The sequence below is a fragment of the Parasteatoda tepidariorum genome, chromosome 10 (genome assembly GCF_982258835.1).
Source record: "Parasteatoda tepidariorum strain Cologne lab strain chromosome 10, Ptep-v5.0, whole genome shotgun sequence".
Lineage (NCBI taxonomy): Eukaryota > Metazoa > Arthropoda > Arachnida > Araneae > Theridiidae > Parasteatoda > Parasteatoda tepidariorum.
In genome coordinates, this window is record NC_141764.1 from 26151816 (window position 1) to 26174438 (window position 22623).

The 22623-nt window shown below is 27.8% G+C and overlaps 1 protein-coding gene across 2 annotated transcripts in view; it reads right to left on the bottom strand.

Moving 5' to 3' along the window:
- Positions 1–738: 738 nt before the first annotated feature.
- PpV (Protein phosphatase V) overlaps positions 739–22623 on the bottom strand; it is a 29774-nt gene continuing 7889 nt past the window's right edge. Inside the window, exons 5-10 of one of the 2 annotated variants that reach the window (XM_087153624.1) lie at positions 20722–20795; positions 19387–19466; positions 11536–11653; positions 9742–9833; positions 3038–3095; positions 739–1019 (exon numbers count right to left, since the gene is read on the bottom strand). In XM_087153624.1, the coding sequence (XP_087009750.1) occupies positions 829–1019; positions 3038–3095; positions 9742–9833; positions 11536–11653; positions 19387–19466; positions 20722–20795 (613 nt within the window). In that variant the 3' untranslated portion in view covers positions 739–828. Of the gene's footprint in view, positions 1020–3037; positions 3096–9741; positions 9834–11533; positions 11654–19386; positions 19467–20721; positions 20796–22623 lie in introns of both variants that reach the window. The other variant, XM_071184402.2, reaches the window with a different exon arrangement.

Consider the following 22623-nt stretch of genomic DNA (forward strand, 5'->3'; position numbering starts at 1 on the left):
AAGTACAGCTGTGGAATACACTGTAGGGAAATTGAAGGGTGATAGTTAAAAAATTTGTATATCAAGAAGCAAGAAGAAATTCAAATGAAAACTGTTTTAAAATGATAAGCATTATTTCATGTCAATGATCATTTCTTAATCAATAACATTAATTTTATCTTCAATAGATGTCAGAAAATAGCTTGAAATTTTACTATTTAAAAGGAAATATTGAAAGTAACAATAACTCATATAAACTTTCAAATCAGGTTGAATCTTTAATTTTACTAATCAAACAAATGATTTAATATATTAAATAACTTCTGTAAATTAAAAAAATGTACCTGACGTGTAGTTAGTTATGGCAAATGTAGATTCTGTAAATATAAATGTAGCAATTATGAAATTAAATATTCACAGAAAGGATGTGATTTTAATATTTAATTGCCAGTAGGCACTGTTTGTAAAAATAAAAAAATCAGGTAGATTAGCAAAGCAGTAGAGTTAAAATGTCCAACAAAAATATTTTATTTTATGTTACTGCTATTTATGTAAAATCATCAAAGGTAACTGTATTAGTAACTTTTACTCACTATGGGAAAGTACATTACAAAAAAATTTAATATGCATTTATTTATTTGACCAATATTTTTCTGATTGAATCCATTATTTTGTCAAATAAATAAATTGAAAAAAATATCAGGCTTTGTGATATTGAAAGTCAGCATAATGATTATATCAAAAAACATAGCTAAAACATAACTTTTATATAAAGCTTTATTATTTTCTATATTTACAGTAAATTGCGATTATAACAATTAAAAAAATTCAAAATAAATTAACATATCATTACAAAAAGTATGGCGTGGTGATTCTTGGAGGTATAACACGTTCTGAATCAGGCACGGCACTGAAGAGGAGAGGCGTGCGATTTTCAACATCAGTGAAAGCCAGTACAGCTGCTATATTTCCACAGCGATAGCAATAATTGGGAGCAGACCAAACAGTAACTAATTTCTCATCAAACATGTACTTGTAACCTAAATATATATACATAAAATCAGTTAAGTAAAAAAAAAAAATTCTAGTACTAGGCAGAGGCACATAACTATATTTTGGATAGTGGGCTACAAAAACTAAAGTAATGCAATGATAAGGGCCAACATCAGCATCTTTCGGTCATAGAAATACAGAGTATTTAGATAATATTTGTAATTGATGTTAATGCACTTACAAGATTACAGGGCAAATTATTACAAATTAATAAACATAAAAACAGAAAATTATAATTTTCATTCAATCTAAAAGTTTAACTATTATTTACTATCATTTATTAACTATTATTTACTATAAACTTAACTATTAAACTTTAAACTATTATTTAGAAACCTAAGTTGTTGTATCAAATTAACTTTATGGTTTTCATTTGAACTTATCTTTTTGATTCTTCTGTAGTCTTTTTAATCTACGAATTTGTAAAATATTACATTTCCAAAACTTCATGGCTTTAACAACAAAAAAAGAAACTATCACAAAACTTTAAAATTCATTTTTCTTTCACAATTTTATTAATATTTAAAACAGTTCAGGGGACAAGTTAAAAGATTTTATGGACAACTTTTAGCCTATGCCTATGATCTATAGGTTCTGTATTCATTACTGCATGAAAGCAATTTAACACAAATAAGTAGTTATGGCAAAATAAAAACAAAAAGCCAAATAGTAAAATACAGCATATAGATTTTGGATCATATTAGACTCTCTTGACTTACTGTCAAACATCATTGATTCTGCTAGACTGGAAATTACAGATTTTTAGGGCCCAGAATATTTAAATTTCTGCATTTTTCTGACAAAAAGCGGGTCCTAATTTAAAAAAAAAAAAATAGAACAAATTTTCTATTTATACTCGTCAATACAAACAGTCAGAATCACTGCAGTTGTTTTCAAATTGTCATCACATACTCTATTTCTTAGTAATGTTTTTTTTGTTTATATTTTTTTTCTTTCTAAAAGCAAAAATAGTTAATTGCATACATTCTTCCCTTTAAAGTTTAGTTTTGCATCATTAATCTGCTGATGTTTGCTTTTTTCCCTGTTATGATGAAATCAAAAAGTTATGAAGTGTCCTCGAAGACGCATAACTTTTCTCCCCCTCTCTTCAATGGCTATGTAACATGTTAAGCGGAATCGCTAATTTAAAACTTTACCAAGATTATTTAAGAAACATATCTTTTTAACTTAATCATTTTCTTTAACATAAATATTCTCAGTGGTAGATGGATTATGGATTAGAATCTTCCATCGGGCTAAACGTGAGAGGATTTTGTGGTTTTCCTCTCCATGAATGTAAATGCAGGTTGGTTCCTTTAAAAAGTTCTGTACAAAGACTAGTTTGTCCCAACGATGTTTGATCCAAGAGTTCCCTTGTCTTCTGGGATGAAATTAAAATAACAAAGCTGCGGAGTTGAACATTTTTAGTTCTAAATTCAGAATTGGGTTGGCTGTTCAATGCCGGCTATAAGATAAAATAAAGTAATACAAATTTTAAAATTTTGGAACTAAGAAAAAATTATTCGGTGACACTTACCAAAAGGTAACAGAAGATATGGGAGTAAAACTAAACATATAAAGTTACCCGATTAAAAATAAATTTAAAAAAAAAAACTGGACAGGGGGAAAATTTTAATACTTTTAAATGTGTTATTTTTGCACACATCCTTTTTTCAATAATGTAATAGGCATGAGAAAATTATGCAAAATTTATAAAGTTGAGACATTATAAGAATGTTTACAGACATTTTTGTAGTAAGGTCTGTCATTGCTTGTTTCATTTCATTGCAGCATTTAACAACCAACTTTGGTTCACAACTTAAAAGTAATCATGGACCTCAGTTTCTGTTAACATTTGAATATTAATATCTGAAAATAAATTACCTTAGGATATGATTATTAATGTAAATTATTGAAAATCAAAAAATAAATACCTTCATGAACAAGTTAATGAGGAAATGATGATAGCAAATTAATAAATAAATGAATAGCAAAAGATAAATACCTTCATGGACAAGTTGATGAGCTCTACAAATCAACTTTAAATCATTCAGGTGCATAAACTGAAATGAATAAACAAAATTGAATGAAATTAAACAATATAAACTTTATTAATGCCTTCACTTCTTTCTAATAAATAGATTTGAGCTTAATATAATATTTAGAAAGCAAACAATTGCTAAATAAAAAATACTAATTTCTTTGATAATAAGCCTTCATAGTGGGCCGGAAAAAAAGCAGGACATTTTTTGAAACAGTATACATAAACCCGACAAGTTTTAAAACAGGCAATTTGAAAATTATAATTTACTCTAATTAAGTATTAACAAAAAAAAAATTTTTTCACAAAAGAATAAAAAAAATAAACCATTTTTAATTTTAGAATAACTTTGTTTAAAACAGAAAGTTATAACAGTTTTCAGTGTAAATTTACAACTAAACAGCTCATAATAGTTTAGATGAATATATAGAAAATTTTTACAGAACTGTTGCATTAAAAAAATAACCACTACCAATTAGATAAAAGTCATTCATGCTAATATTTCATTAAAACTTGGTTTTGAGTTTAAGATTTCTTAAATAAAATAACTTTAAAGTAGAATTTTAATAATCTTGAAATGAAAACATAGTTAAACATTTCTGTAAAAAAGTAGTTGGATAATCTCTTTATTATTTAAAAATTCTATGTTATGATCACTGTATTGTTGACTTTAATTAAACATTTTTAAATTCAAAAGAAAGAGACAAATAATTGCACAGCAACAAAATCCCACCTGATAAATTTACTAATACATTTGCTTATTAAAATAATAAATAACTGTATCACCCCTTAACTCACCTATGGCTCTGAGACCTGGAACCTAACTCAAGCTGGTGAAAATAAAATTGCCACTTTTGAGAGAAAAGTTTTGAGGGCCATCCTTGGTGGGATAAAAATAAATAATTCCTGAAGAAGACGATATAATACTGAACTGTATAAAATCTACAGAGAGCCAGATATTGTGAAATTCATTAAAATAAATCGAATGAACTGGGCAGCTTACATTTTCAGAAGGAATGATGACTCAAATTTAAAGAAAATCCTATTACACAAACCCCTAACGAACAGGAAAAAAGGTAGGCTCAGGCTGAGATGGCTGGAAAAAGTTGAGACTGATTTCCTTACTATAAAGGAGAAAAACTGGCGATCAAGTGTCAAAAGTAGAGAGAAGTGGATTCGAATTCAAAGGAAGGCACTGGCCCACCCTGGGCTGTCTGGCCAGATATGATGATGATGATGTATCACCCCTTTAATCATTATTATAAAAATTTGAAAATATAAAATTGCTGATTGAGTTTTATTTTCCAGAAAAGTTCAAAATAATAAATCCTGTGAGCAGGGTTGGCAAGATTTTGCCGCAGGTGGAAAAAACCATGGTAAATACCGGTAAAAACCGTCCTGGCAAAAACAGGTTTTTGCCAAGCAAATTGGCAAAAAGTGGCAAAAACCTATATTTTCCAAGATGAGAGGACAAAAACACATTTTTGATACAAAATTATTCCTAAAATTGAAATATATACTATGAATATAAATAATTACAAAAAAATTAACAAAATTATTATTCCATAATTAAATGATAATGTAATAATATATCATTTTAGTAGTTTAAAACATTATTGATTGGAAAATTTGTGATTATTTTCTTTTTTCCAGTGAAATGAACTTATTTTAAATTAATATAACTATAATTTAAAGCATAAAATATCTATCAACATGTGTAGTTAATTATTGTACAAATAATAATTTTTTATAATAAATAATAATATTATACAAATAATAATATTTATTTATTTGTAAAAAAAACTTTTATTTTAGGATTCTGAAATGAAAAGAGATCAAAAACTTTCAATCTTTTAAAAATTATTACCCTTATATTAATTGTTAATATGTTAAAAATAATTTTTTCATGTAATGTATCAAAATTATTATTCCTTATGATTGATTTAAATTTGTTTCAAGTATTTTGTAATAATATTTAATCAGCAATTTAGATAATTTGGTTTTTGCCACTGTCCTGGCAAAAACCCCTTTTTGCCGGCAAAAACTCCAACCCTGCCTGTGAGTAAGGCTATATGCTTGTCGGCTATATGCTAAGTTAGAATTTTGCAATTTTTTACTAACATTATTAATTAAAATATTAAGATGTTGGGATCAAAATTTTTTGCTTTCTTTTGATTATTTCAAAATTTGTATTCGCATTGGTAGAAAATTAGTTGTTCTGAACATATGCAAAAAATCAAAAATATCAGGACTATAATGAAAAAGATGGTGCAGTTGGTGGTGAAGTTGATCTAATTAGCAGTTAAAGAAAACAGGATTAAAAAAAATTTTTTTTTTCTTTGCAGACCTTGAAGTGCAAAATAAAAGGAATATTACATCAAGTAAACTAATGAATTTTACGTAATATTAATAAGGACAGGCCATAAGAGATAAATCTCCCAGAACCAGCCAAATTAAAAGTTGTATTTAATCCCTGCTTTGATGTACAGGAAATGTCCATTATAGTCACATTATCAAAAAAGGACACTGGCCAATGGAAAAACCAATTCAGCCCACCACACAATATCTCATGTTAATATTTAAACAATTTGGCTGAAGATTTAAAGCCAAATAGTTAGTTGGAAATTAAAGTAAACCTAATAACATATATGTTTAAGTTTAATGTGGTAGTAGAAAGAAAGGTTAAAAAACAGATTTTAATGTTCAGTAGTAGTGACATTAAATACACACATATTATACATTTGTATCGAAATAAAAAGTTAGCCAATATATTTATTGAGAATAGAAATATTTACATTCACTCTCTTAATTAAAAATAATAAAAATTATTTATTTATCCAAAGAGAGATTAGGAATGATTAAACGTATGAAACAAAGGAGATTTTAAAGCGATGTAATATGCATTGCCTTATAGCGGCATCACAATAACAAACAAGGTAATATCAGGATAAATAAGGACAAAGTATTTCTTGTCAGTAAAATCAGGACAACTACATACCCTGCAGTTATGAAAATTTATTGATTAAACAGGCAATGACAGTAATTAAAAGTTAAAGCCAAAATTTTAATGAAAGAAGATACTTAATTCATTCCACAAAAAGAGTACATACTTGTAGATTTCTCAGTATGATATAGTTAAATGTTAACTACTCATTCTAGGGCAGTGGTTCCCAACCTGGGGGCGATAGAGCTTCTCAAGGGGGCGATCAGGGGGCGACGAGTATTCAAAAGATAAAAATTGCTAATAATATTAATATCAAAAGCTATTTGAGATTGAAATTGAAAATATATATGACACTTACGGTTCTGGTGTAGACAAAGAATTATGATAGTTAAAAATTCAAGTGCAAGATCATTTTCTTCATACGTTTTGGTATCGGTGGCAGAAATCTGATAAGTCACTCTATTCCTCTGAGCAATAATACTTTTTCCAGGCGTATTGATGAGATGGCCGTCGACGTTGAATCAAAACTCATCAGATTTTTGAAAGAAGGTAAATTTGCGTTGCAGATTGATGAATCAACTGTGATAGATAACAAAGCTGTTTAAGCTTACGTGAGACTCATAAATGAGAGTAAGGAGATTAACGAGGAAACGTTGTTTCCAAGAACTTTGAACACAGATACAAAAGGATCGCTGATTTTTAAATTGGTCAAAGATTATTTTGAGGAAAAAGAAATTCCCCTTACAAATGTAAGTGCTTGTGCAACAGATGGTGCTCGAACCATGTCTGGTTGTCATACTGGGTTTCTGGGTCACCTTAAAAAAGAAGTACCGAAGTTATCTCACCATTCATTATGTCATTCATCGTCAACTTTTGGCTGCGAAAAATTGGTTATTTCTGGCATCAATAAAATAAAAGCTAATTCTCCTAATAACCGTTTGTTCCGAGAACTTTGCCGTGAAAATGATGAAGCCTTCGAATTCCTGCTCCTACATACAGCTATGAGATGGCTTTCAAAAGGAAACTGAGCCGTTTCTTCGAATTGCTGGATTCGGTTACTAAGTTTCTCGACACCACTGATCCTACTTTAAGTGAGAGTTTGAAGCAACGAAAGTTGGAAACTGCGTACCTCACTGATAGTTTTGAAAAAATGAAGGAAATCAACGTAAAACTTCAAGGAAACAAAATGAACGTTATCAAAGCTAAGGGAATCATATCTTCATTCATTGCCAAGTTTGATATCTACAAGTCAAACATTGGTCGCAAAGAGCGAATGCAATTTCCCACTCTTAGAAAGTGTTCAATGGCAGATATCCAGATTCTCGAAAATAAAATCTTAATTTTTATTGATCACCTTGATTAGTTATGGAATCAAGATTTAAAGATTGGATGAAATTAGAAATTCCGGATTGGATTTTCGATCCTTTCTCTTTTGAAGTTGTGGATAAGCTCGCTTCCGCTTTGTAGACTGAGTTTTTAGATTTGAAGTATGACTGAGGCTAAAGTCGTCTTTAAAAAATACGGTTATGAGTTAGCTTGGGTAAAGCTTATGGACACTTATCCACAATTGTGGAAACAAACTGAGCCAATTCTCATCTCGTTCCCGTCAACATATATAGTGGAGAGAGGATTTAGTTCTGTCTTCCAGCTGCTCACAAAGCAAAGAGATAGGTTGGACATTTGCTTCAAAGGAAACCCGTGTTTAAATCTGACGAGCATAAAACCTGACATTCAAGCTTTAACTTGAAATACATCGAGCACAGGGCAATCATTGAAGTGGTAAAAATGTACTTTCTCACTCTTCATTTTTTTTCTCAAATTTTAGTTGTTAACGTTTTAACTTTTTCTTGATTACATTAAAATATGAGTTTAAAAAAATTTACTTTTGTTTTGATTATTCCGTTTTAAATGTCATTTCTTTTTGAAAAAAAAAAGATGCACAATTTTTTTTAATTTATAAAAATGACAGGATAAATGTGCCTCTTTATTTGCATAACAATTTAAATTAAAATCAAATAACTTAGCATATTTTCAGTGTTTGATTATTCACAAGCAACAATGAATGGTTTTTTGATCAAAAAGAGAAAGGGGCGATATGTGTCAGCCAATCCCAAGAGGGGGAAGATGGTCCACAAAAGGTTGGGAACCACTGTTCTAGTGTGACATCATTTCTCTATACAGGGTATCTGATACATTACAGATTTTAAAATTCATGACTTTTCATGACTTAAAGAAGTTACTATTTTCTCCGAACAAAAACATAATAATAAATTTAAAAAGCATTATAATAGCATTAATTAAAATGATAGGTATAACCAAAATTGTTATACTCTACATCTTCATATTTATTGATTTTAAACTTAAAAAAAAACAGAGTAAATAAAGAGTTGAAGCAATAAAATAGCTGAGTAAATAATTTTTTTTTCTTCTGCAGAATTATATTCTATATATACTTTTCCTGTTCATCAGAAAGGAAAGAAATACTCCTGATTTTTCTGTTCGCATTTCGGAGTTAAAAAAATTTGCCCCTGACTGGCCTGCTTCAGCTAGAATTTTAAATTGATAAAATAAAAATAATAATAATTCTGAATCACAGAAATTTAAGATACTTCATTCTAGAAATTACGTTTTTTCCTTCATTTTTTTTGAAAGAACACCATAGTTTTTAAAGAACATGATAAAAGCTTTTTATATTTTAATAAAATATGACTTTGAGTGTTGATTTTGTTACAAATTCAGATATTCGGAACACCGTAAAATTGGGGAGAGGGAATTAAATTCCATTTTAAAAATTAGATTTTTCAGTGACCTAAATCCATGACTTTTCATGATTTTCTTTTAAAAAAATAGTTAAAATCATGACATTTCATGACAAATTTTGTTCAATAATGAAATTCATGACTTTCCATGATTTTTCATGACTTTCCAGGTGCGCGGATACCCTGTCTATATCAATTCTATCCTAGTTTCTTGAAAGCATTATGGCAGTTTCTTTTTCAAAACACATAAGCTGAAGACGGACTTTAAATAAGGGATAACACAAACTGAATACATGTGACAAAGTTATAATGGAATTTGTTTTAATGAAAAGAAACTGTCAAAAGCAAATATATATATATATATATATATATCCCTGTGAGATGTGATAATTATTTCCAATCTTCCACAAAGGAATAAGTTGCTAATGGACCCACAACCCCACACTCTTGCACATTATCATCCAAATGCAAAAAATGTTAAATTGAACCTTTAACATTGTATTTTAGTGTAATAAAAATCTGTTATAAAAATAAGATATACAATAGAGTGCAGAGAGCGAAAAAATGACTCTGTACAGCTAATGAGCTATTGATCAGATTTTTATAGACCAAGATAGTATTTTATGATTTGAAGACATAATTGAAATATGTCAATTCCCTAGTGCAGGTGATATAACAAAGCTATTCCTATCCTAAAGCTATTCCAAACAAAGCTATTCCTCCTATTTTGTTTGAAACATTTATTTGTCATTTAAAATTATATTATTGATTTTTAAAAAAATGTTTTAAATACATTTTAAAATGTATTAAAAATATCAAATACATTTTCAATGCATCACAAATTTTAAATCCACTTTTTGTGTTTTAATTTAAGCATCATCATTAGAATATACGTAAAAAAATAAAAATATGTAGTTCGTAAATGCACAGTACTGACATATAAGTATAAAAATTTTTGAATGTACCTCATGTGTAACTTTAAATCCAAAAAGCCAGCCTGCACCACGGGGACTCACAGACCAAGTGTCAACATCTTCAGGATCAGACCAAACCAAATGTAATAAATGTTAAGATAAACTAATTAACAAAGTTTCAAGATACACTTTACATGCATCATCATAAGATACGTTACAAATAAAAGATAATAAAGTAAGAAAAAAAGTTTTTTTATCAACAAAGCTATTTAATAGCAGGACTCTGAATTAGAATAAAAAATAAAACTCCTTCAATATTAAAGTTCTATAATTTTTTTCAAATTAATTTTATACATTATTATTTAATAATATGCAAAGAAAGAAAAAAAAATCGTAATAACTAAAGAAAATGATGCAAATTATATAACATTTTTATGATTTATGAACAACTTTAACCTTTACATATGCATTGTGCTGATGTATGTCATGTTACTTTCATAATCAAAACATATTAAGACTATTGAAATCAACAAAATTACATAACTTAACTGAAAAGGAAAAATGATGGTTTTATTTTAAACAGAAAAGGTATTTTTCATTCAATGTTTCAAACATATGTAATGTGTGGCAGAAATGCAGCAACACTATGGCAACTAGAAATAAATAAATCCCAAGCTGCCTAAAATTTTCTGTACACATTTTTTTAGCACTGAAAATATTATATCTGTCTTATGACATTACATAAAATGTTTATGCAAAAAGAAAATTAAAGCTGGAACTCAAAGAAAATTCTCATTACTAAAAGAAAAGCTGGTAAGCATAAAAAAATTAAATAACTAATAATCCATGAAAGATGACACGATCTTCGGAATCAGCACTGAAATATGGCAGATGTAATTGATAATGAACAAACATAATTCTTTAGTTTTTTCATTCTATAAATGGAAAAAACAAAACAATGGAGCAAAAAGTAGAATTTTATTCAAGAAATTTTTGTTAAAAAAAGGAAATTATTTATTATTTTAACAGGAAAGTAAACGGATAAAAGTTTTAGTAAAAAAAAAAGTTTTTTAAGACTCAAAACAATTGTAATGCCAGCATCTTCCACCAAATACATACAACCAAGGTAAGTGAAGCTTTGATGGGTATCTTTAAAAAAAGTTCTAAGCAAATAAAGTTATTATCAATTATTTCTTTGTAACCTATTGCACCTTGCAAAAAAATATTTGATACTCTGCCTGTTTTTTGCTTTTGTTGAATATTTGGGACGAAGATATTCGCAAACATCCTAATTTAACAGTCATTATCTTAGTTGAGAGTATTTAAAATATTTCATATCACTACAAACATGTATTTATTCATTTAAAACAATATAATGATATAATAATTTGATAAATTTTGGTAATTGGTATTTTACAATGCATTTTAAATCCTCTAGAATTGTTTCAATAGCACTGCTGTAAGCTGAGATATTGAAATTGGAAATTAAAATGAGGTGGCAACTTCAGTAAGATGAGATAAAAACTAAAGCTATCAAAATAAAATTTTAAAAAGTCACATTACTTAAAATTTCATAACTCATTGATTCTATTATTAGCCAATTAAAAAATTTATTCCAATTAAAATTAAAATAAAAAAATAAACAATGCTATAAGGTGAAGTAAAGATAAAAAAGCAAAGCAACATTATTGATTTAAATGCAATAATTAATTGATTAATACTTAACCATTAAATGGAAGCAAAAACCTTAAAACAAAATTATCAGTCATACCGGTAGCAGTTTCTATTGTAATTAAAACAAATCATTCCTTTAAGTGAATTAAAACAATAGAAAAGAAAGGATATCACAAAATGCTCCTTTATGAGGTATTTCTTGGTTTCTTTCAATAATCCTAATTTGGTCTAGAGTACGTATCAATGGTGAAAGGCCGCCATGCACACATAAAACCTCACCGTCAATTATCTGCAAAAATAAGTTCACTCAGAAAAGTTGGAGTAAAATACATAGAAAGTTATGCTATGATTGTGTTGCGATAATGAAACAGGAAAAATTTTAATTAGCACCAAAAAAATAACTAAGAGATATACAGTTGCTTTGATGCTATCCACAAGTCAGACTTTTCTGCTGTGATGTCAGACTGAACATTAAAGTCAGACTTTTTACAATTTTAATAATACAATAACAATATCTGAATTTTTACATTATTAATAATACTTGCATATAGTATCCAAACAGCTGTATGTCATCCTCAAGTCAGACTTTTCTGCTGTGTCAGACTGAGACATTAATGTCAGACTTTTTATAATATTAATGATAAAATTACAATATTTTAAATTTTACATTATTGATGATACTTGTATATAGTATCCAAACAGCTGTACATCTCTTAATTAGTTTTATTTGTTAATGTTATTTTTGATTTATTAAATAGTTTACCAGTAAATAAAAGAAAAGCGCTTTCCACAGTGACAAATTTGTATGCCATGGGTTCATTGAGGTTAAGTTTTCATAATATCCAGAATAAGAGTATAATCTTTGTTGGCATCTAGACAAATTTAAACCATTCGTGTAAACTCTTTTACCCACTCATTTGCTTGTTCTTAGATTCTACTGTGAATCAAATTAATATGGTTTATCATAATTACAAATTTATTTGTAATAGTTTCTTTTCTATGGTGAAGCCAGGTGAATTGGTTTCCTCCGTAGAAGCCAGCTTCTATGGTGGAAACCAATTGACTTCGATACATCATATATTCAGGATATATCCACTCAGGATCTAATTTGACAAAAATTAAGGTTAATTAAAGTTGCTATTTCTTAATAAACGCTCATTATTTGTAAAAATTAGCATAATTATAGCACATCCTATTTTATTTAGAATTATGGAATCAAACAATTGTCACAATGAATTGAAGTACAATAAATTGAAAAAAAAATGAGCAATTTTTTATTGAAATACAAATAAACAATTACACTAAATTTTAAAAAAAACTATTATAAGATTTATAAAATACATTTCATTGTTTCATTCATTGCTCATGCACTGTTTCATTCATTTCATTGTTTAATTCATTTCACTTTTCATTGTTCTCCTTGTACTGTGGCCACCCTGATTTAAGAAGTAAAGTAAATTAAACAAACACAAAATTTAAATTTTTCTAAAGGAATTAAAAAATGCAAAAATAATTTCATTAATTTTAAATGCTAACAATTTTTTTTAAAAAAACTATTACATAACCAAATTTGTTTATCAAAGTCCTAAAGGTGACCCAACAAAAATTAATTTCTTCCCCTAATTTTCTGGGTATTTTTGTTACATTTCCCTGATTTTTCCACATTTATCAAATTTACTGTCTTTTTATTGCTCACCCTGTTCTGTGGTCACCTTGATTTAAGAAGCAAAGTAAATTAAACAACAAACACAATATTTAAATTTTATTAAATAATTAAAAAATTGTGAATATAACATCATAAATTCAAAATACAAATTAACAATTTCTTTAAATAAAAAAAAAAAAGATTAAATTTTTTGGAAAAAAATTAGTCTTATAAGTCAATGTTCCCCAACCTCCGGTCCGTGGATCAAATGGTACTGGGCCGCCCACTTCATTGAAACTGAATTTCAATTCCTAGGTTTATACCCCAAATTAAAAATATCTATGTTCCATTAAAATTTTATTTATTTAAAAAAAGGGGGGCCCGGAAGGTAGAATATCCCGAGATTGGCAAAATGCCCCGAGATTGCCACCACAGCACTTAAATCCCTATTGCCATTTCCGACAACCTATCTGTGTAAAGCGGGGTTTTCTGCAGTTACAGCAACCAAAACAAAGCAACGGAATAAACAGGACATAAGCAACACACTTCGGGTGTCATTGTCTCCGATTGCCCCCAGATGGGACCGTCTCATTGCAAAGAAACAAGCTCAGGGTCAGTGGCGTAGCGAGCTTAACTCGCGCCCGGGGCACAATACCCTTTTAGCGCCCCATTCGAAAACCATATAATATTATATGTAAAATATACTAGCAAATTAATAAATAAATAAAGTAAAATAAATAAAGTCATAGATTCAAGCTAGGCTTTAAATTTGAGACAAAAAATGCAGTTGAGAGAACAAGACTAGATTTTAAAATGTAGAATTAGTTCAAAAGATATCTATTATTTATTTTACATATTTATAAAGAAATATTTTAAAAACGCGCAGTTTTAAAACAATAAAAAAGTAAATATTTATTATCTCTAAGGAGATACATATGTTTAATAATCATATGATTATAATACATTAATAAAACTAATTACTATGTCTAAATTTTCTGTGCTTTTGATGAAGCAAATGTATCAATAATATAATATAAATTGATCATCTAAAATTTTTCTCTTTCCACACTTAAAAATGCTAGGTCACTTGGGCGATCTGTCAAAATTAATTTTAATTTGCTGAATGAACGTTCGCAGCTAGCAACTGATACTGAGATAGTCAGGAGTATTTGAAATGCCGCTCTCAGATTTGGAAAAACATCTTCTCCATTCGAGATTGATTATAAAAGTAAGAAATTCTAATGGAGTTTTAGGTTTAATTTCTTTTCTACTGCGGAGTAACATTTTGCTGTCACATATTTTGATAAAAAGTTCGATTACATTGAAATCTGTATTATAAAATTCACCCAGATTTTTAAAATTTTTTTTCAAGGTCGTTATCAACATTATCCTTGTTTAATAAATTTTCAACGTCTAGTAGAAATCCAAATTTGAAATTAAGGCACTTAATCGTGTAAATCGTGTACACATTTCTTGTTGGAGACGATCAAGAGTGCTTTTCATAACGCGAGAAATGTCACTTTCTGCAGAAACACCACCATAGCCAATTCTCCAGGCACGTATTGGTTGTATCCATATCCTATTTTCACAAAGAGACTGCTTTTTCTATTGCCTTACAGAGCTTGTCTGAAATTTCGGCTAGCTCAGTCGCTAATGATTCAAGATCATAGAACACTTCTCTAAAATTCATTCTAGGATCCTGTAATCTGAGCTGCACGCGATCAATCCTTCTTAAGATTTCATACCAGAAATGAACTAAAGTTATAAAACTAAAGGTTAGTATATTTTGCAACAGAATTGTAGCTTCTCTTCTGTTGTCACTTGTAGTGGTAGTGTGCTCTGCTAATTTTTCTATTAGTTCTTTTATATTGTCTAACCCATAGATGATAACGATAACAGCTTGTATTCTGGCGCTCCATCGCGTTTCAGATGAGTGACCTGCCATCACGACAGCATAATCGTAACATAGTGCAGTTTGTTAATGAAATTTCATCGTAATTTAATTTCTCTAAAATTGTATTTTCGATCGAGGCTGCATCTTTAGCATGTATTTCAATAAAACTCGAAAAAGATTCTTTGATGGAAACTTTTTTATTGATGAAATCAGCATCTACATACCTAGCGACTTGGGACATTTGCTCTCGATGAGAGATATCAGGAGTTGAATCAAGCAAAAGTCCATAATATTTATTTCTTTTGATATCGTTTATTAGTTGATTTCGAACTGTGGATGCCAGAAGATGAATGAATTTACTTTGAATCTGTGGTGACAAATATGAGAACAACAAATTTTTCTGTTTAGAAATTTTTTCATACTCTATTCACTTAATAATAGAATCGTCGAGTAGATGTAGTAAGTAATTTTATTTGATTTATTACTTACCAAGAATGCCTTGAACTTGAAAGGTAGTAACATAGTGCAATATACAATATAATTTATGCTGACATTAAACTTATATATAACATTTAATAACATTTCATTTTTATTCTAAGCAGAGCGCAATGACAAGGACGTGAATTAAATATTGAAATATATTTAATTTGAATATGAATTTAATATAATATTTAAAATGAATTAAATATTATGAATAATATATATGAATTAACATTTATTATATTACACTGGCTCTAATTTAAAATATATTTTCCAGAGATCAATTATAATTAAAAAAAAATTATCCAGCAATTTTTTGTTTTGCGGACCATTTGGCGCCCCACTGTGAGTAGCGCCCGGGGCATGATGCCCCCCCTTGCCCACCCCTCACTACGCCACTGCTCAGGGTTGTCATTGATTTAACGTTCTACTAAGCTAAAATGTTAAATCACTTTACATTTATTTTTTGGTGTAACTGTATTTTATTTTGAAGGCATGTTTAAATACAAGTACAATTAATAAACCTAAATAATTTAAAATATAAACAATCAACGTCCCTCCCGGGGTGCGGTAAAATTATCAAATGTTGACAGTTCCGTGATGATAAAAAGGTTGGAGAACACTGTTATAGGTGACCCAAACATAAATTAATACATTTCATTCATTTTGAGCCATAACAGAAATTTTTATTTTTACACTTGATAGAATTATTTTGTCTTCTAAGCACATAAGAAATAGCTTGTATAAATGTGCAGGAGGAAATGAAACCCTTTGTGATGTGGGTAATGTTATTTTGCTGAAGTAATAAATGACTTAGGTTAGTTTTTTCTCTAATATTATCTGGATACACATAAGAAACATTGTAAATTATTTAAAACAGTTATAAAATTTTCAAACAATATTAAACTATTTTGAATTTTAAAAGTGATTTAAATTCAGAAATAATTTTTTTTTTATAGAACACTAAAATTATGACAAGAATATGTGTTACAGAAATTATATTTACAAATCATAAAATATATGGTTTATATTTTTCCACAGAAACACATAGTTATCAAATAAACTAATTTTGATAGAATCTCTCTGAAAAGCATAAGATTTCAAACTGAAAGCCAAACCTGAACTTCTGCTTAAAATACCTTTAATTAAAGCGTGCAGGAAAAGGGGGGGAAACTAGCTTACTAAAGGGATTTAAATAAACTAGTTCTCTCTAAACATCTCTCTAAAAAATATGGTATTCCAAACTGAAAGTCAAACCTATAATTTTTATTAAAATTTTTTAATCGAAGCTTTTTTTGAAAGAAAAAAAACTAGCTTACAAGAAGGATTCAAATAAAATAGTTTTGATATAATCTCTTTGAAAAGTACGGCATTCTAAACCAAAACTCAAAGCTGAAATTTTGTATAAAATAATTTTAACTGAAACTAATTTAAAAAATATTTAAAATAGATACTTAATTTTAAATTTCAGGAAAGAGGAAAAAAACTGTTAACTATAAAGTGATTCAAATAAACTTATTTTGATAAAATCTCTCTGAAAAGTGTGGTATTCCAAACTAAAAGTCAAACCTTAAATTCGCTTAAAATATTTTTAATAGTAATATCCAAGAAAGGAAACAAAAACTAATTTACCGCAAGTATTACAATAAATTTATTTTAGTAGTATCTCTTTGAAAAATTAGGTATTCTCAACTGAAACCCAAATTAAGAATTTTTCTTTATTTTTAATAGAAGCTTTCACTAAAGGAAGAAAAAAAAATTGTTTATCAGAGGGATTCATTACAACCAATTTTTCTTGAAACAATTGTTGCTCTGATTCATCTTGGATTTAGAAATTACCCATTTACACTTTTTAAGCATTAACTAAGTAGTTGTTTATGAATGAAATTAATTTGTTAATGAAGTTAATTTGCAGATCCTCAACAATGAAGTTCTTTACAACATAATTTTGTTCAAAAATTCCTGTTTCAAAGTAGCTAAGGCGAAGCAATTTGGAGCAACTATAAATATCAATTTATTTCTTGAATCATAAATCAATCCACATTAGGAACCATCTAAATTTCATACTCATACTTTGCTACAGATTACTTGACAAAACAATTTAAAGATATGAAATATAAAATATATTTTATATAAAAAAAAGATACTTAAAAATTGAAACTGTGATATAATTAACATCAGCAGAAAAATTGTAAGGGTGGTCCAAGCGAGCCATAATTACCCCCTTTAATCACAATAAATATGATTTATAGTATTACAATGCAATTTATAACATAAATACATATTTGCACTGGCATTGTGTTTCTAGGAATAGAAAGCTTTGCAACAGTCATATTTAAAAAAAAAACAAAAATAACCATAATTGTAAAAATTTTGATTCTTTTTTTAAAAAAATTTATTCATAGTATTGAAAATTCAAAAAATATGGATTTCATTTGAATCTCATTAATAGCATGACTCTCAAATTCAGTGTTCTCCATATTTCCTAAGGACCGCAAAATAGAGAGACATTCCCAGAAATCAAAACCATAGTAATAAATTATAAAATATGTCTAAACATTTTTAGATGATTATTCAAGCAGGGATATAAAATTCCTCACTTCTACCTAAAACTTTGTGCCTTAGAAGACTTAATTGTACAAATTCAAAAATTTAGGTACATAATAATAATCATAGAAAAATCGCTAAGTTAACTATTCTTATTAAAAAAAAAAAATTTAATAAAACTTTATGTCAAAAATTAAGTGAAGATCGAAACGGACATATGGGGATTCACATTTCTTGGTCCCTGCACCAAGGAAAGCAAAACTATGAATGTGACAAATAAGAGATTGAAAGTACAATTGACATAAAAAGAAAGTATCCATTAAAGTTGAAAAATATATCTAAATATTTATAAGATGACTTTTAACTCAAATGAAAAATTCATCAAAAAGAAAAATTCATCATGCAAAGTTTTTTGTTCAAAACCCCCATAAAGTTTAGCAACATTTCTGACTTTCATAGGACTTAATAGACTATAATATCCAACACAGATGACAATATGAAACTATGTAGCATAGCAACATCCTCACATGTTTAAAATATAGATTGTCATTTGTTTCTTACATCATAGTATATAAAACAAACAATAGAATTAGGAGATAAATCTCAGGCAATGCATGTAGAGTTGTACATATTTCTTTACAAAAATTGTTATAAGCCTACTTTGACAATAGAAAAAGAAATATAATTTTTGCATATTCTGTTTCGTAAAAGAAAGGTTGAAACCATTTATTTCTTATCTGAAAATTCTACTAAAAAAGCACATGTAGACAGAAGTAAAAAAATGTCAGCAAAATTACAGTAAACTTTTACAATGAAAATATTTGTCTGCCTTGAAAATAATTAATTTTCTGCTTTTCATGAGGGTTTAAAACCTTAGTTATGTCTCCACAATTAACAGTAATTGTATCTTTATTAAGAAACAAATTAATTAACCTTTCTAGTTTGAATAAAAAATTAACCAAAATTTTAATTGCGAGTTTACTGACCAAAAGAAATCTTTCTCTTAGTTATGTCTCCACAATTAACAGTAATTGTATTTTTATAAGGAATAAATTAATTAACCTTTCAAGTTTGAAATAAAAATTAACCAAAATTTTAATTGCAAGTTTATTGACCAAAAGAATTATTTAAATAAAAGACTTTAACATCTACACCAATAAATTATTTTGATACAAGATCTGTAGTTACATACCTTACACACTTAGACACTAAATGCATAACAAAAATTTACAGATACCAAAAAACCATGAAATAAATATAAGGAAATAACAACTAACTTTTCAAATTATTAATAAAAAGTTTAATTTTATATCTTTGTTAGACATTTCTTTAAAATTTATTTATATTATGAACATTAAGTATGCTATTAACCTAAGTAAAAATTTACATACACCTAACATCAAAATCATGAAAGATTACCAGCCCAATTAAAAAAAATAAAAATATATATAGTTACCGCAGCGATTGTAAGAAGATCAAATACTTTACAGCAATAACGCCAAGCATTGGCATTCCCATATTTAGTTTGACATTCATCTATTGAAAAAAATAATATTTATGAGAAATATTATTCCTTAAAAATACTAATTTACAGAAAAGAACTGAAAAATAATTTATAAATATGCATTCATTGATATATAATATCAATACTTTGAATAGAATAATTAGTAAAAAGAGGTGCACATATAGAAATTAAATAAAAAATAAAATAAAATAAATAATCTATAACATAATTAATACATCAAGATTAAATATTTTATGCAGTGAATTCAGTGCTTAATAGCTGATATGAGATGAAAGAATAAAATTACATTCAATACTATTTTGAATTATTTTTAAATATTAGTGTTACACCATGCTTGTCTATGAACTAGAAAGAAGAAAAAAAACACTATACATATAAACATACACACATATATATAAACAAAGATCAGTGAAAATAACAAATACCATAATGTACTACTAACAAGTACATAAGAACAACTTTATTGAAAATATTAAAAAAAAAAAAACATCTCTTTTTTTGGTGTCAGCAGCTGTACTACTATGAGCATGACAGTCAACTAAGGTGCCACCAAATGCAAAGAATAATAAGTAGTACTTAATTCCTATTGTTACTCTTAACAAAAACTCAATTGTTTGGATTAGCTATAATATAAAACGCCTTTTTGCACTTTCAATAATTTAATGGATTCAAATAATATACAAATTAATTTTTCTTCTTGGAAAACTAAGCTACTTTTTGTAAATCTTTAAAAAAAAAAAAGCAGTAGAGCCATTATTTTCTTTTGTATGGGATTGGAAAATCAATTTTTACAGTTCATTAGTTGTATAATAAAGGACTTATTTCCGAATATAAATATATTTTGTAGTCTCACTGATGAAAATTTCCAAAATATGCTAACGTTTTCTGCCTCTAGATCAGCCTAAAAAAAAAACAATCTTACATTTTTCTGGAAAAAAAAGAAAATATTTGAGTAGTAGTATTCGGTTATTAGTGACTATTAAAAAGTATAAATAAAAAAAATTTGGCAATATATTTAAATGTCTGATTATATGATATGGGGTACTATAAAGACCTGTAGTATCTATAATTCATTAAATAAATCATCAATAATCATCAATTAAGTATGATTATTTTGTAAATGAGGCAAAATTTTAATAATAATTATATTAACAGAAAAAGTTAGGCAAATAAAAGTTTAATAAACTCATTTCTACAATAAATATCAATCTATAATTATGAAATCAGTCAGACAAAGAAATCAATCAAAATCACTAGACTTTATACCATAAAATCCATAAACTTGAGTAATCTGACGACTTTCATGGTTCCCACGCAGCAAAGTTATTTTATCAGGCCACCTACACAAAAAAACATTTAATATTTAAACAGTATTAATAAAATAAAATTTCAGATTATTATAAGTCAATTAGATATAAGCATTCAATAAAATGCAAATACTAAAAAAAAAAGGATATTTTAATGCTATCTTTGGTGTTGCAGTTTTAGAAACTATAACATAATTTGAAGCAGTGATACAAAACTAATTTTCTTACCGTAATTTTCACTTAAAATAATTGTTTTAAATTTTAAAACTTTCAACAACAATTTTGGTGTTGAAAGTTTGAAATTTACAAAGAAGTTGAGTCGACTATGCCTTCTTTTTTTTCTCTTCAAACATAGCTTTTAGCAAATCCCTCACCATAACATATACTCTTTGCCATAATTTTTGAAACATTCGCAAGATTTAAGACACAAGTTCTCACTTATTAGATCAGGCTTTGAAACTTATGATTTTCTCTGGATACACTGAATACTTTGATTTGGAAAAAAGTTGAGTCTCCCCTTTTTAAAGACATTAACTTTTAACAAATCCCTCATTTCAAGAAATTCTAGTGGTTATAGTTATAGTTTCTAAAAAGTTTACACAATTTGAGAAACCGATTCTCTTTTATTAGAGCAGATTTTGAATCCAATAACTTTCTTCATTTCTCAGAATTTTATTTATTATTAGAGAAGAAAGGTTTTGAAAGGTAGAGGATGATTTAACAGAAATATTTTTCTACACTATTTGGTGAAGCATATTCTTCCTCCAGAAACACACAATACACATTAATAATCAGTTTCTTGGAGCCCAGGGCCAGATTAGGCTTTGGCCTGGGGCCCCAAATGATTAGGGGCCCCCTTAAAAAAATTTTCTTGAAAATAAATTTAAAAAAGTTAAGAAAAACAATGCTTTTTTTTAAAAAATATCAATTTCAAATACATATTAAAAAAAATTTATTACTGTTTATTTTTATTTTAAATTTGCTTTCTTAAATGAAAAGATATATTAATACTCTTATATTTGAATAAATAAAAAATATACGAGAAAAAAAAATAGAATCTAAGGGCCCCAAAAATTTGAATGGCCTGGGGCCCCGCTTGCGCTTAATCCTTCCCTGTTGGGGCCTTTAGGCCGAGTCTTATTGTTCCACATTTATTGAACGTAGATTAAATTACCTAACTATTCATCTTACAAAGAGAAAAGCAAAACACTTTTACATCATTAGCCAATGAACACAACACATCACATTAAATTTATTGTTTAGATCAATTGCCTGCAAAAGAGAATAAACGAAAACAGAAGAAAAATTAAATTTATCATTTAAATCAATTATCAAGAAAAGAGAATAAGCAGCTGAAGAAGAAAACTCCCCAATACCAAGCAAATATTAACTATGTGCTAGAGCTGATAATAAATAACTGATAATCTATATTATATAAAACGCTAATACGTACGTATGTATGTATGTATCAATAAAACCGATGGTATTTCTTTTCTCGCGCTGGCAACAGTTTTTATTTTTAATTGATAGGATTCGGCGCGCAAGAGCACGTAGTGAGCAACCAGATAACAATAACCAGAGTGAGCATTATCAGGTTGTTCAATTCAGATTCATGCACTAAAAACATGACAATATTTAATTTAAACTCAATTAGGAATTAATTAATTAATTGAAGTGAGAATGCTTTAAAAGGCCGCTGTTGAATTGATATTTTTCTACTGGGATATTTTTCTACTTCTAAACGTCTAAAAAACGTTTAAGTGTTTGTATTGAATGCATTGAATTTTTTTATATTTCGCGTTTATTTATGCATTGAATTTTCACGCTTTAAAATACAGAATATTAGTGAAGCAATATTTGA